This window comes from Apaloderma vittatum, unplaced genomic scaffold (assembly GCF_000703405.1).
Source record: "Apaloderma vittatum isolate BGI_N311 unplaced genomic scaffold, ASM70340v1 scaffold6795, whole genome shotgun sequence".
Taxonomy (NCBI): domain Eukaryota; kingdom Metazoa; phylum Chordata; class Aves; order Trogoniformes; family Trogonidae; genus Apaloderma; species Apaloderma vittatum.
Genome location: NW_009717552.1, coordinates 445 through 14,630, shown reverse-complemented (window position 1 = coordinate 14,630; position 14,186 = coordinate 445). Strand labels below are relative to the sequence as shown.

At 40.1% G+C, this 14,186-nt stretch overlaps 2 protein-coding genes across 2 annotated transcripts; one reads left to right on the top strand and one right to left on the bottom strand.

Annotated features, from left to right (window-relative positions):
• Positions 1-234: 234 nt before the first annotated feature.
• Positions 235-10,305, top strand: LOC104274334 (scaffold attachment factor B1-like; the record flags this gene model as incomplete). Its single annotated transcript, XM_009869933.1, has 14 exons — positions 235-284; positions 1,659-1,759; positions 2,922-3,071; positions 3,167-3,243; positions 4,096-4,229; positions 4,574-4,665; positions 5,168-5,274; positions 6,370-6,663; positions 6,923-7,060; positions 7,558-7,600; positions 8,894-9,015; positions 9,332-9,444; positions 9,566-9,617; positions 9,943-10,305. Coding segments are annotated over 14 exons (1,603 nt in total), but the record flags the coding sequence as incomplete, so codon positions are not given.
• A 1,348-nt stretch (positions 10,306-11,653) lies between these two features.
• LOC104274333 (chromosome unknown open reading frame, human C19orf70) lies at positions 11,654-13,529 on the bottom strand (the record flags this gene model as incomplete). The annotated part of the gene is made up of 3 exons (XM_009869932.1): positions 11,654-11,751; positions 12,789-12,840; positions 13,373-13,529. Coding segments are annotated over 3 exons (307 nt in total), but the record flags the coding sequence as incomplete, so codon positions are not given.
• Positions 13,530-14,186: the final 657 nt, after the last annotated feature.

Below are 14,186 nucleotides of genomic sequence, written 5' to 3'. Positions count from 1 at the left end.
AACCTTCAAAGGTTGTTTTCTTAAATTACTCTTATTTATAAACATCTTCCTAATGTAAATCTGTTTAAGTATCTGACTTCCTTATTTCTTGTCAGATTTCTTAAATCATGTATACAAAGGTGTGTTTTCATTTGCAACATATTTTCTGGTAGGTATTTAATTTTAGCTATTTTTATAATTTTTAGTTAAGTCACTTTTCTTCCTGACTTGATTAACATGGTGTTTTCTCTTCAGCCCTGCTGAGGAAGACAGAGATACAAAGATAATCGCAAAGGATGAGAAAGGTATGTTTCTTTTCAAAAACACAACTTCAGTCCTGGCTTGGAGTTGGATGGGGTGTTTCAGCTAAAAAGCATTGGTATCTGCAGTTATTAAGTATCCGTAGTTTTTTAAATCTATATTTGAAAAAAAATTCCTTTTGTGCATTTTTCAAGGATATCTGTGTTGCACCTTTTGTCTTTTGGCCCTCGAAGGTAGGTGTTAATCATGGCACTGAAGATGCTTACCGACAACTGTTAGTGAATCAGGAGCCTTTTGCAATCGTGTTTGCTTTACTATACACTTGTGATTCTTCATACAGTCTTCTATTTTGTTAAAATAATTTGGAATATAGTATTCAAGTTTTTAAATACCAAAAAACTTAAAGCTTAATGTTGCCTTCAAATTAGATTGGTGCTGTTAAATCTTTGTTCATGGAATCATGGAGTCATGGAATATGTTGGGTTGGAAGGGACCGTTACAGGCCGTCTAGTCCAACTGCCCTGCAGTGAGCAGCGACATCTTGAACTAGATCAGGTTGCTCAGAGCCATGTCAAGCCTGATCCTGAATGTCTGCGGGCATGGGGTCTCCTGCCTTTCTAGGCAACCTGTGGCAGTGTTTCACCAATGTCATAGTAAAGAACTTCCTAACATCTAATCTAAATCTGCTCTGCTCTGGTTTAAAACCATTGCCCATCATCCTGTTGCTACTCAGCCTAGTAAGCAGTCCCTCCACAGCTTTCACGTAGGTCCCCTTCAGGTACTGGAAGGCTGCTGTAAAGTCTCCCCAGAGCCTTCTCTACTCCAGGCTGAACAACCCCAACTCTCTCAGCCTGCCTTCATAGGCCCTTTAATAATTTCTGTGGTCCTCCACTGGACTTGCTCCAGCATTTCCTATTTACAGTGCAAATCTGCATCATAAGCAGGATGAAAGTTTTTTGATCAACAGTGTCAGATGCCTGCTCATTCTTTTCCTCACATTTCTTGTTTTTAATACATCGGGCTGCCGAGTCTTTGCAGCTCGCCCCACCTCTCTGTTCTCTCCTACCTGATCAGGGCAGAAAGTTTAGAACTGGCTGTTAATGTTCTTACATACTGCAGGGGAGTAGTTGAGCACTGCAAGCTGAAGAAGTTTCAGCGATTCCCATATACACAAGAAACTCATTATGACATCTATCTCCTGGCTGGACGGGAAATTATCTTCCAAAGTTTTTGGGCTTGTAATGCTACTCACCATCTGGAATGTTAATCAGGGGCAGAATGTTACACGTTGAACTTCATTTACTCTACGATTTAAAAAAACGAAGGATTTGTGTAACTGCTCCTTTTTAATTCAAACGTAGTTGTTGAAATAATTAGGATATTAGCTATGTTTTGGTTTTGTTTGTTTTCCTAATAAGGTCGTGCTGCTAGCGGTTCTGGTAGAAACTTCTGGGTGAGTGGACTGGCTTCCACTACCAGAGCTACAGATTTGAAGAATCTCTTTAGCAAATACGGAAAGGTAAGAGTTTGTTTGGATTGTTGAGGTTTTTTGTTTGTTCTTTTGGAACTTTCTTAATAAGACTTCTTAAGCTCCTGTCATTGAAAATAGCAGATAAAGGAATCAAATTATCAAAAATACTGTGAGATACCAAGGAAAAAATTGATGAAGTACACACCAAATGACTGGAGGTTTTTCTGTTTGTTTGTTTGTTTGTTTTTTTAATTCTGTCACTCACTTCCAAACAAATAGAAAATTCCATTTAGGGTCCTTTATTTGAAAAAAATCAATGACTGTTTATATATATTTCTGTCTCCTGTGCGATACTATAGTAACTTCACCCATTGAATGTTCACAGTTATCAGTGAATTTAACGTTATTTATTAAAATAGATAGAAAAAATGGGAAGTTAAATCTCCCTGTCATCTTGGAAATGGAAAAATAGTTTAATAGAATAAATTAATAGTTTAACAGAAGACTGATGTCAGAAACGTCAGCCCCTAACCCTAACCCCCTAACCCTGATGTCAGAGACATCAGTGAGGACTTTTGTCAAAACTTTGAAGCCTATTTAAAGATGACTGTCTTCAGACTGTAGTAAAAGAGAATTCCTGAGATCAGTAAAACCTTTTTAATGTTCCACATAACAACAAAATTCTTTTCTTCCATTTATTTGTTCAGAATTCCATCTAGAAACCTGGAAGATTCATAGAGATGTACCACAAAATTTTAAATGTAATTAAAAACTATGCGACAGCCAGCCTAGTATTTGCCTCTACTTAGATGCCGTGGTAACGTTTCGTTGTTTAAATAAATTACTGTTATTTCTGTTGGAGCATTAGCAGAGGCAAAGCTTCCTAGAGGTAGAAGTACATCTGCAATAAATCAAGTGCTGAAAGTTTGTTCTTTATTCAGCTGTACTTCAAAATATGACACCTCTGTGAAATACGATTTCTGTAATACAGAGTGAGCTGCATTGAGTATATGAGCGTAAGTAAGCACCACTTATGAAGACAGGTGTTTTACGTGGGCTTTCACAAGTTACACTTTAATCTCTTAAAATTAGACATTTTCTTAATGATGGTGGACAGAAATAGAACAGAGCAGAAATGGAGCTTCTACTTCTTGCTCTTAAAGGGTGAGCGCTTGTTACAGTTGGTGCAATACTTCTTTATTTTGGAAAGGTGGTTGGTGCAAAAGTCGTCACCAATGCTCGCAGTCCTGGTGCTCGCTGTTACGGCTTTGTTACAATGTCTACGGCAGAGGAAGCAGCAAAATGTATTACTCACCTCCATAAAACAGAGCTACATGGGAAAATAATTTCTGTAGAAAAAGTGAGTACTGGTCCTCAAAGATATCCCATTACCATCAGATTGTGCAAATGATCAAGACCACATTCTCAGCTGATGATGTGCAACATAATTTTCAGGCAAAAAATGAACCTACTGGGAAGAAGCCAAGTGAGAAAAAAGAGAATGAAGCAAAGAAGGAAACAGTCAGTGAGAGGTACGAATTTAAAATTTCTCTGTACAAAAGTGTTTTGCTCTTCTTCAGTCTGTTGATTTTTCAGGGAAAAGTTACAGAGCAATAGATGCTTTTTTCCCGATTTTACTACGAGATAAACTTCTGATGATGCCCAGTGCCTAGCTTAATTTGTTACTGTATCTGCTTTTAAGGGTAGGCATTGGAAAATTGAATTTCCAAGCATACCTTTCAATTTAGATGTATTTGGGTTTTTAGTAAAGATGGTGGTGCTTTCATGTCATAAATCTATAGGAAAAGCCATTTGAGAATTTTGATCGGTATGTCACTGTTTCTTCATTAATTTTTTCTTTCTTATTGGAATAGGGCTTTCTCAGGTGGTTGCAGTCACAAACAGTTAAAGATCAATTGTTCAAGTTCCTCTTCAGCACTAAATTTTTCTCTCTAGCATTACTGAAAGTAGCTGAAAAAGACGCTAAGAGAGTAAGACACAACGTCCTTTGTTTTAAGTATCTTCTTGAGGTGTAACTCCTGTGAAATGCTACTTGCTGCCTTTATTTCACCTAGTTGTCCACAAAAGTGGTTCACATTAACACTTCATAATTGTCATGTACAAGAAACTTTGTGGGCATCAAGCACGTGGTGGTGTGAATTTTCCTTTTGCCTCTGGTTGGGATACCTGAATCACAGTCAAGTTTTTGGGAACTGTACAGCGTGGTCCGATTGCCTTGTTTTATGGCATAGGAAGTTGTAGAAGGAAATCTTTGGGAATCTAATTACAACTGTCTTATCACATCAGAATTATACTTTGTTACTGTGTTGCTAGCATCCTCCTTACTCTGTATTAGTCTAATCTATATCAATATCTGTTTATAGACCTGGCAATGTTAAAAGGGATGAGAAATCTGACCAAAAAGATGATTCTAAAAAGACAGAAGACAAAGATGAAAAAAAAGATAAGGATGAACTGAAGTCTGGTTCATCAGATCAACCTAAAACTGTTAAGTCAGGTAATTTGCCTATACTTTTTCTCATAGTGTAAAAGATATTGTTAAGCATGAATAAATACTTCTAGGTAGTTCTTTCCAAAGAACTGCCAATGTTGAAGAATCTTTTTGAGTTCTTAGTTGGAAATGCAGAAAGTATAAAAGGTGGGAGGGAGGATGTTTGACACTGTGTCATCCTTAACAGAAGCACTTGGAATAGGCGTAATGAAGATTTTTGAAGGGAAAGTTAAATTCTTCTTTTCACGTTTTAGAGAACATAGCTTCTGGCATAGCAGTGAGCTGTGTAGGTTATGTCGTTTGATTTTTTTTTTTTCCATCTCTTTCCACTGAACCTCTGATTTATTTAGGAAGTAAAGGAACAGAGAGAACAGTGGTAATGGATAAATCCAAAGGAGAACCTGTCATTAGTGTGAAAACATCAACTGCGTCAAAAGACAGAGTAAGTAATGTTTCTGCAAGAGAACCATTATGTGTCAGATCCTGCCAAGCTACATGTAACCCACACTTGTCTTACCCATTTGTCTAATTAGAGTTTCTGTAACGTGGATTTAGGTCTTATTTAGAAAAATACTTTTCATATGGCTGATGCCATGTTCAGCAATGAAGTCCTGCCAAACAAATGTGGGAGGCTAAGTATTGTTGTGTTAGTATATGGTACATATGTAGTGTTAATAAAAGGAGCTTTTATGAAAAATGCAGTGACAAAGCTTTAAGACATGACGTGTATGAATGACAGCAGAGCTTGAAGTATGGTGAAGTATTCAGAGCCCACCTGGACGTGTTCCTGTGGGATCTCTACATGATCCTGCTCTAGTGGGGGACCTGGACTTAGGTGATCTTCAGAGGTCCCTTCCAACTCCTACCATTCTGTGATTGTTTGTTGTAGTTGCCCTCTTGTAAATGTACTCCATTAAGTTTCTCTACTTCAATATTAAATACAGAGCATTAAGAGCCAGGATCGCAAATCAGAGAGCAGAGAGAGACAAGGCATTGTGCCATTTGACAGAATTAAAGCACAGCGAAAAATGAGGGAGGCAGAGCAGCGCCGGTAAGAGTGAAATTGTTTGATTATTATTTTTTCACTATTTTTTTTCCCCTAGACTGAATATAGTTTTCTCCTGATGTAAATAACTAAGAGATAAAGAGGGGGTTGATTTGGTTTTTACTTGTAATTTGTTACATGTGGATGACATCTATTGAATTGGAAAAGCTCCATATACAGACTGCTAAGCTTGAAATTGTGTTTGGGGAAAAAGTTGTGGTTTGTTTTTTGTTCTTGTCCCATTTTGTGATTTAGGTTGATATAAGTATGCTGCTTTCCTTATCTGAGCATGCATTATAGTGAAATGGTAATTCTAAACTTGCCACCCTCAAATATACAGGGAAAGACCAGAAGAAAAGTTGTCTTTCTCAGAATAAGACCATGTCTTTCTAGTCACAGCATTCAAAGCCTCCATAGTGTTGGAAATAAGACAAATATTTTTGTATTTAAATACATAGTGTCTATAGAGAAATTAGGGGACTTTCTGGCAACCTTTCAAAGTTTCCACATTGTATCTTTTTAGTTAAGAACTTAATCCAGGTATTCAGTTATTTTTTGTGGGTTTTACTTACTTTCATGTTGTTTAGTACAGGATAAAGGTGGTAATGGCCACCTTTCCGATTCCTTGCCAAAACTGTCATGTGAATTCCATGTTAAAACATTTTCCACAAGTCACAGAACTTTATTACTTGCCTAAAGTAAGTTGAATTGAACAGGTTAAAAGTGCTTTCCGCTGTCCTACTGGAGAGGAAAAAGTTTCTCTCTCATAGATTTCTGAGTCTTAGTGGAGCCATATTATCCAGCGTACTGTTCTGGCTTCTTCAGCGTTGAGCATTTTGTTTGAGTAGAAGGGGAGTTAGCTTGGGGCACACAGGTGGGTTTGGTGGGAGTAATATGTTCAGTCTCTAAATATAAGTAGTTTATGTGTACATACACCAAGTGTCTTCTCTCCGTGCTCTCCCTCCACCACCGTCCCCAGGTGTAATTGAAGAAGCTGACACAACTTTATAGTCACTGTGGTTTGAGTTTTTAATACTTCTTTTTAACTTCCTATAGTTGTTGAGGCATTAGATCTGTAACCTTTTGTTTCTGTTAAAATAGCACACGTGAGCGTCGGGAGAGACAGCAGCACCTGCAGACTATCCGGGAGCGAGAAGAAAGGGAGAGGCTTGAGATTGCTCGTGAGAGGCTGGAAATTGAAAGGCAGCGTCTTGAACGAGAACGGATGGAAAGAGAAAGACTGGAAAGAGAACGAATGCACATAGAGCATGAAAGGAGAAGAGAACAAGATCGCATTCAGCGAGAAAGAGAAGAGCTGCGACGCCAGCATGAGCAACTGCGCTACGAACAAGAACGTCGGTCTGCAATGAGAAGACCATATGACATAGATGGCAGGTAAAGCCAGCAAATACGAATATGCAAGTGGAAAACAGTGCTGCCAGGTTCTGTCTCATCAACCTGTGCTGTAAAGAGCTGTCTGTATGCTCTCAGCTTCCATTCATCAGAAGATGTTGACTGCATTGAAACGATTTTTAATAGCCCCAGTCAAACTGCCCTCTCTGAGGTTTTTCAGCTCCCTTTTGAACTTAATTATCCTTCGTCTGCTTTGCACAGTCATTATCTTGACTAAAATGAGTTATGTTCTTTATTTCAGGAGAGATGATCCATACTGGCCAGAGGCAAAACGAATGGCACTGAATGATAGGTACCATTCAGATTTCAGTCGCCAGGATCGCTTCCATGACTTCGATCACAGGGATCGTGGCCGTTACCAAGACCATTCAATAGACAGGTTGAAGGCTTACTTCCACTGTGTTCCTTGAAATCAAAAGACAAAAATATGTTTAATGTCACATTTTGCTGCCTTTACTGTGTGTTTGGTGTGCATTTTATTTTTTAAATGTGGCTTAGTGACTGTGGACATTTTCTTCAATAACCATGAGGAGACCCGTACTGTGCCATGCGTTAAACCTTCTGGCAGGCTTGTTCAGAGTGTTTTGCTTGCATTGCTATTTCACATACCTGTAGAATTCTGCAAAATCTCTACAGAATATCATAGGCACCTAGCATCTTAACAAGAATGTTTTGGTTTATACCTTAGGACTAACAGGGTTCTCCAGGAATCCAGAATATGTTATGGCTACCATATGTTCCAGCTCTTTGTGCCTTTTGTAGATAATGTTGGCACTGTGTGGAAGCAGGATTTTTAATCTGTGTTGTCATGTAGATGGATTTTTATAGACTGCTGGGTTTTACTACCACAATCTGATTTGAATTGTCTGTTTGTAGGAGAGATGGTTCAAGGGCAATGATGGGAGATCGGGATGGACAAGTGAGTTGTTTTATAAAGCTACAGAAACATCTTAACTTCTTACAACTTGATTTTCTATAGTGTCAGATTAAATTTCAGTAGTTATGAATTAAATGATACTCCCGACGTATATATCATTAACCAGATTGTGACATTTAGTTTAACGGCTTGTTTATTGTAGAAGTTAGATGTAGTTATCCTTATACAAATCAAACAACATGGTGTCCAAAAGGTAGATTATTCCAAAAGAGTGTGGAAAAGGCAAACATACAAAGTATGCAGGTAATTCACTCTATGCATGAAAATAACAGCAAAAGTAGTAGAGGAGTTTCCATGTTTTTGAGCACTGGAGGAAAGACCTTCAGGGCACATTCAAGCAGTGAAAGATTAATTTTGTGGAGTGGGAATCTTCAAGTGCCTTTTACTGATGGCTAAGCTGTGAGACTTGGAGAGGCCTGGATAGGCTGGGTAATCGGGTGGAGGGGTATATCATGACGCTCAACAGCGGGAACTGCAGAGTCCTGCTCCTGGGGAGAAATAACCCTGTGCAGCAGTACATGCTTGGGACCAACCAGGTGAAGAGCAGTTTTGCAGAGAAGGACCTTGGAGTCCTGGTGGACCACGAGTCAGCATTGCACCCTGGCAAATGTTGGTAGCATCCTGGGCTGCATTAGGAAAAGTTCTGCCAGAACATAAAAGGTCCTCTTTACTTAGCTTCTGTCTGGCATACTGTGTCCAGTGCTGGGCTCCTCGGTCCAAGAATGGTAAGAGCTTACTGGACTACATGCAGCCCAGGGCCACAACGATGATTAAGGGCCTGGAGCATCTTTTGTATGAAAGGAGGCTGAGAGAGGTGGGAGCATTCAGCCTGGGGAAGAAAAGGCTAGGGGTTATCTTACCAATGTGTATTAATACCTCATAGAAGGGAGGGTATGGAGAAGATACAGCCATGCTCTGCTCCCTAGTACCCACTGACAGGACAGGAATCAACAACCACAAACCGAAACACATGAAACTCCATCTGAAGACAATTTTTTTTTTTCCTTTTTTGGGGGGTGCTTTGTTTTTAAACTGTGGTGGTGGTCAGGCAGGGTGTGTGGGGAAGTTGTAAAGTCTCCAGTTGTGATGATACTCAAAAACTGATGAGAAACTGTTCTGGACAGCCTGCCCTGGCTGGCTGGTTGAGCAAGGGAATGGACTAGGTGATCTCACAAGGTCCCTTCCATTCTAAGTTATTCTGGGATTGACAGCTGACCACCTTTAAACAATTAGTATGTTTTGAGCTGTCCTCCCCAAGTGTTCTTTGCCGTTTAGCATTATCCAGATGAGCGCCATGGAGGACCAGACCGTCATTCACGAGACTCTCGGGAAAGTTGGGGTAGCTACGGATCCGACAGAAGAATGAGTGAAAGTAGAGGGATACCCCCACAGTCACGGTTAGTGCACCAAACTGAAAATATTTTTTTTATTGTGCATCTAAAGAATATTTTCATATGCAGAAGTGGGACAGTTTTGGCAAGTATGATTCCCCTGAAGCTATTCTCTGTTGGATGGATTAGAAATGAGTAGCTCCTTCAGCTTGTCTTGTGCATCCAAACATGCATCTTGGCATGGTTTGGTTTTGTGTTGGGGTTTTTTTTTTTAGTAACTTGTCAGCACTTTGAAAGGAAAACAAATTAATAATCATTTTACTTGAATCTATTTTGTGTGCTCTAGCTAATGTGAGAAGGTATGAATTTCATCCTTCTGCAGGGACGGACGTGACTGGGGAGATCATGGTCGAAAGTTTGAGGGACATCAAGATCGCTCATGGCAGAGCAGTGTGGATGGAGGAATGATAGGACGGGATCATGAGAGATGGCAAGGTACGCTTCTTGCACAACAGCTTGTTAGTTGTGCTACGTAAAGCAGAAAATACAGGATTGTCCTTGTAGATTAAGTAAAACTATTACTGTGGATATAAAGGAAGCATTTGCACTTTTTTAGGTGGAGGCAGAGGTAGACCTGGCCATGTGATGCATCGTGGAGGCATGTCAGGGTAAGAACTTCAGCGTTGGCTTCCCTTTTAAGGGGCATCTCTTCCATTTAAATTGGTCCAAGACAAAGATTTTATGGGAGCGTCAGTTACCTGATTTGTTATTTAAATGTCAAGGAATAATGAAATACTTCCATGGGTTTCAACTTGCTGAAGAGTGAAAAAACACACAAAAAAGTTCTAAAACAAGACCCGGTACAACCCACCTGGACGCATTATTGTGTGATCTACTGTAGGTGGTCCTGCTCTGGCAGGGGGCTGGACTAGATGATCTTTTGAGGTCCCTGCCAACCCCTGACGTTCTGTGATTCTGTGAATCTCATTCTAGGCGTGGAGGCTTCATGCAAGGCGGCAACCAAAGTCAGATGATGCATGGAGGAGGAATGCAAGGAGAAGGATTTGCTGGCCAGGAGAGAGCAAACAGACCTAATGATCCTCGTTTCAACCGTCGCTACTGAATGTGTTTTAATTTTTAATGCAAGGTGGCAACTGAAATGAATCTTTTACCCAGGGTTACCATTAATTGTAACTTAGGGGCTACTGTCAGTGTAATTTTTTTTAAACTGCTGCCATATTATGTCACTCAATCCAGTGTGAACTCATTTGTTTTGTAATGTGTTGTTCATATCCCATTCAAAATATTTGTTAATGAAGCATTCCATTTTCCAAATAAAAGCCAGTTTACAGTTAATTGCTTTGTTACAGCAGTTCCTGGAAAACTAATTTATTCAGCTATATATATTAAACTGTCTGATTTTCTTTCAAAGACGAAGTATCAACATTCCTTACAGGTGTCCCTTTGCACTTCCAGTAGCACACAGCTCCCAGAAATACACTGATATATTTAGTTCAGATGTGCCAAAATTTAACTAGCTTGTGTGCTAGCATAAGAGAATGTTAGTAGATCACAGTCATTAGAGCTTGAACGCCCTGTCTGCACAATTGACTTAGCATCCTGTAGGACAAGTGGTGAAGCTTTTTTTTTTTTTCATCTTGTCTCATGTTGGTAGGTACTGTGCAACATAATACAGGTCACTCTCTTTTTGAAAAAGGCTACATACTGAGTTAACAGCACAGCTTCTCCAAGAACAGTGCACAGGTACTTGTGAATGTAAGGACTTTGAAGTGCAAGTTGGAGTCATTTCTGGTTTGTTTCTGCTACATTAGGGTACTCAAAAGCTCCACCAATTTCAGGAGAGTAATTTTACCTGACTATCCATAATTTCCTTAAAAGATGTAGATTAGAAACAGACATAATTTTAAGAATGTTGAACAGTAACATGATCAACATTGACGCAAATGAGCTGTCTCTTTTTCATATGCATTCAAAGGCAGATTTGGGAAAGCTACAGTTAAACAGTGTTATGATTTTGCTGTTTGAACTCAGACACTGGGAATACTGGCAATGCTCATATAGCCGGCAAGGGTTAAAAGTTTATGATGATTTGCTACAGTTTCCTGTCGCAGGCTTCTGAACTCCCTTCTACTGCACATTGTCATCAAGTGTTGCAACTAGTAGTGGCTACACCCAGTTCTGTGACAAGTCACAGACAACCTCGAAGCAGCTTTCATATCCATGGTGCGCCCTCTGTCTGAGAAAGTCACTCCCTCCTCATCCAGCTTGAAGAAAAGTGCTTTTGCACCTCATCATCTACTGTTAGTTTGGTTTTGTGTTGGTTTTTTTTGTAATTAACTCTTGTTGGCTTCTTGTGAATTAGATGGTATTCACCTTCAAGATTAATTTAGCTTCCGGATAATCTGTTCAGTTACCAAGCTCGGCAGCTTTAGAATAGGGGCTATACCTCAGCATGTGGCCATCACTTCATTACAACTGAACCATGATCTCTGCTGAAGCTTCTGATGACTGGTAAAGCAATTATTGCAGCCTATGTGCTAAAACCAACCCAAATACAAACGGAAGGTCCAAAGTCTTTTATTGTAGCCCTTGCATGGCTGAGCTTGCCCTTTGGAAGGATGGACTATGCATCATCCCAAAGCCAACACAGAATGGAGAGAATCATGAACCCTGGAGAACGTGTTCATTTGACAAGATCCTTCACATACTTCCAGCCTTCCACAGTGTATTCACAGGCCCTGGTAGGAGCTACAGACAAGGCAGACATGACTGTCTGCACTCCTGCAATGAAAGCAGAAAAAAGTTATCCCAAAAGCGTCATCCAAGCCAAATTTCCTAATGTTACTCTTGCATTGCAGATCTCTTTAAACACTGGGAGAAAAAAAACTAGCTCTAGCTCCAAAGTTTTCAAACACACTGAGGCCTGAATGATCTCTGGTACAGGAGGCGTCCATCCTTGGTACAGCTTTACTGGAGCAGTAGCACTTCTGATGCAGAGAAATTTCAACTCCAGGACCAGTACAAGGGATAAACAATTATAAGACAAATTAAAAAAACTGAGCTAAGTTTCATTTTATTTATGGCCTTGCCACAGACTCTATGGGTGATGTTGGACATATAATATCTGTGGACCATGGTTTCCCACAGTTACACAAAGACATTTGGCTGTGCCATGAAAGCTATATATTAGCTTGCTAGTTCTTTATAATATGCTTTGGCCCTCAAACAAAAAGCTCTGAAATTGTAATAATAATGGGAATACTTATCCCTACTAAAAAGTCAAAGGCTGAGTTCAGACGTACTAGTATCTGAATAGTTTAGAAATTCTTCAGTCTTTAATGAAACACCTTTCTTAAGAGTAAGTCATAATTTAGTTTTATGCTTTAGTTTCTCTGATTGTTACCAGACCTGATGAACTCAGTGGTGCATAAACTCTATCTGTTGTGTGGACCACAGGCTACTTCACTGAAACATTCCATCAGCAATTGCAGGATAGCGTAAGCATGCCCATCTTGGGGCACAGGTGGGCTTTGCAGGTAAAAAGAAACACCAGCTCCTCCGGTTAGAAAAGCCAGAGAGGCTTATGGGCACACATCCTCCTCATTATTTCACAGTTGGAATAAGAAATTAAGTACAAAGTCACTCAGTGTGCTAGTGCTAAAACCTGCAGCAGAACACACTTCCTTATTCCCAGTCCCAATGCTCCTTCCACCAGGCTGTAACATCACCTCCTTCTCCATCATTCAAGACTGGTTGGTTTAAGCTACATCACTCTTAGCCCTTTGTTCCTTTCACAGTTTGGTAAAAAGTTATTTTACCTTTATTCCAGGAATCAGAGGGGGAAAAGTCAAACTTTGGTGTAGCTGGGAGCTAGAAAGAGGGATGAAAGAGAGATGTTCGCTTATAACAGGATTCACATCATCTTGGAGAAGCCTCTTCCCCTCAGATCTCAAAGATACTTAGGTCTCTATTCTCCTTAAGTCTCAAAAGGGATCCAGACACGAGGCTTAAAGTCTGGACTCTGCTCCTTCCCCCAGTATAAAGTAAGGGCAGAAGGTAGTACTTATTAGTTGGGTGCTCCTGAAAAATTATCTCCATGGCTGCCTCCTTACAGTTAGCTGTATCTAGTCCCCTCCTTGACCCTGCATAGACTAGTAAACCCTTCTCCTTTGAAATAACATCTGTGAGCGATGTCGCTCCCCTAAACTTCAGGATTTATCCTTCTTCCATTTCAATCCTCTTTAAAATATTCTCAATGTGAAATGCAGTTTCAACAGCAAAACTCCTACCATCATCGCTGGAATCAGAACATCACCCCAATGCTTTCTCCTCCTCGTTCAGAGAATGCATTTGTTTGAATGAATGACTACAGAATGACTGTGCTCATCTGCACAGTCCTTACCTCCCAGCCCATGTAACTCGTCCACTCTTGGATAGCTGGAGGCAGTGCTGCTTGAGCTTTTTTGAGAGCTTCAGCACCTTGTGTACCACTGCCCAGCAGCCCCTGATCATAGGCCACATACACAGCAGCTCCAGCCAGGCTTCCTTTAATGACAAATCTGAAAGAATCAAAACCAGCAACAGTTCAGTTCACCTTATGTCTGTCGATACATCTCTCTCGGTAGGCTGTGCCTGTCAAACAGAGGGTATCCATAAAACAATGGAGTCACAAATAAGCTACTATAATGTCCTATTACAGTCAAAAAAAGCAGCAGAAAACTACCCAGCTGCCTTCTTTCCTTCCTAGGCCAACAGTTCCTCGTCAGCCCCTTGAAACCATACCCATCCACATTTTATCAGTGACACTTCTCAAGAAAAAATGAGAAAGTGCCAAACAGCTCCAAGTACCTGCCACTTTTTAACACATGAGAATCACTGGCAAATACCTTTGATAAAAGGAACTAAGGATTTTACAGTGGCAAGACATCCATGTTAATGATGTGGTTCTTGCTGTCTTCTTAATAAGTAATCCAGTTAATCTGACAGACACCAATATCTTGTTAAGCTCGTTACAGTACAGTTAACACCTGGCCATGCCTGTTCCCGCACTGCATAGGATTTTACATGTTCCTCGTAGACTGCATGGTGTGCAAACACTAGTTTTACAGCTGTAGTGGCAAGCCGCAAAATGGAAGACAGGATGAGAGTATTCCACCTTTATTTGATTTTCTACCACTGTCAAGAGAGCTGGTGAGACCGACTCTTCAAATTCATTG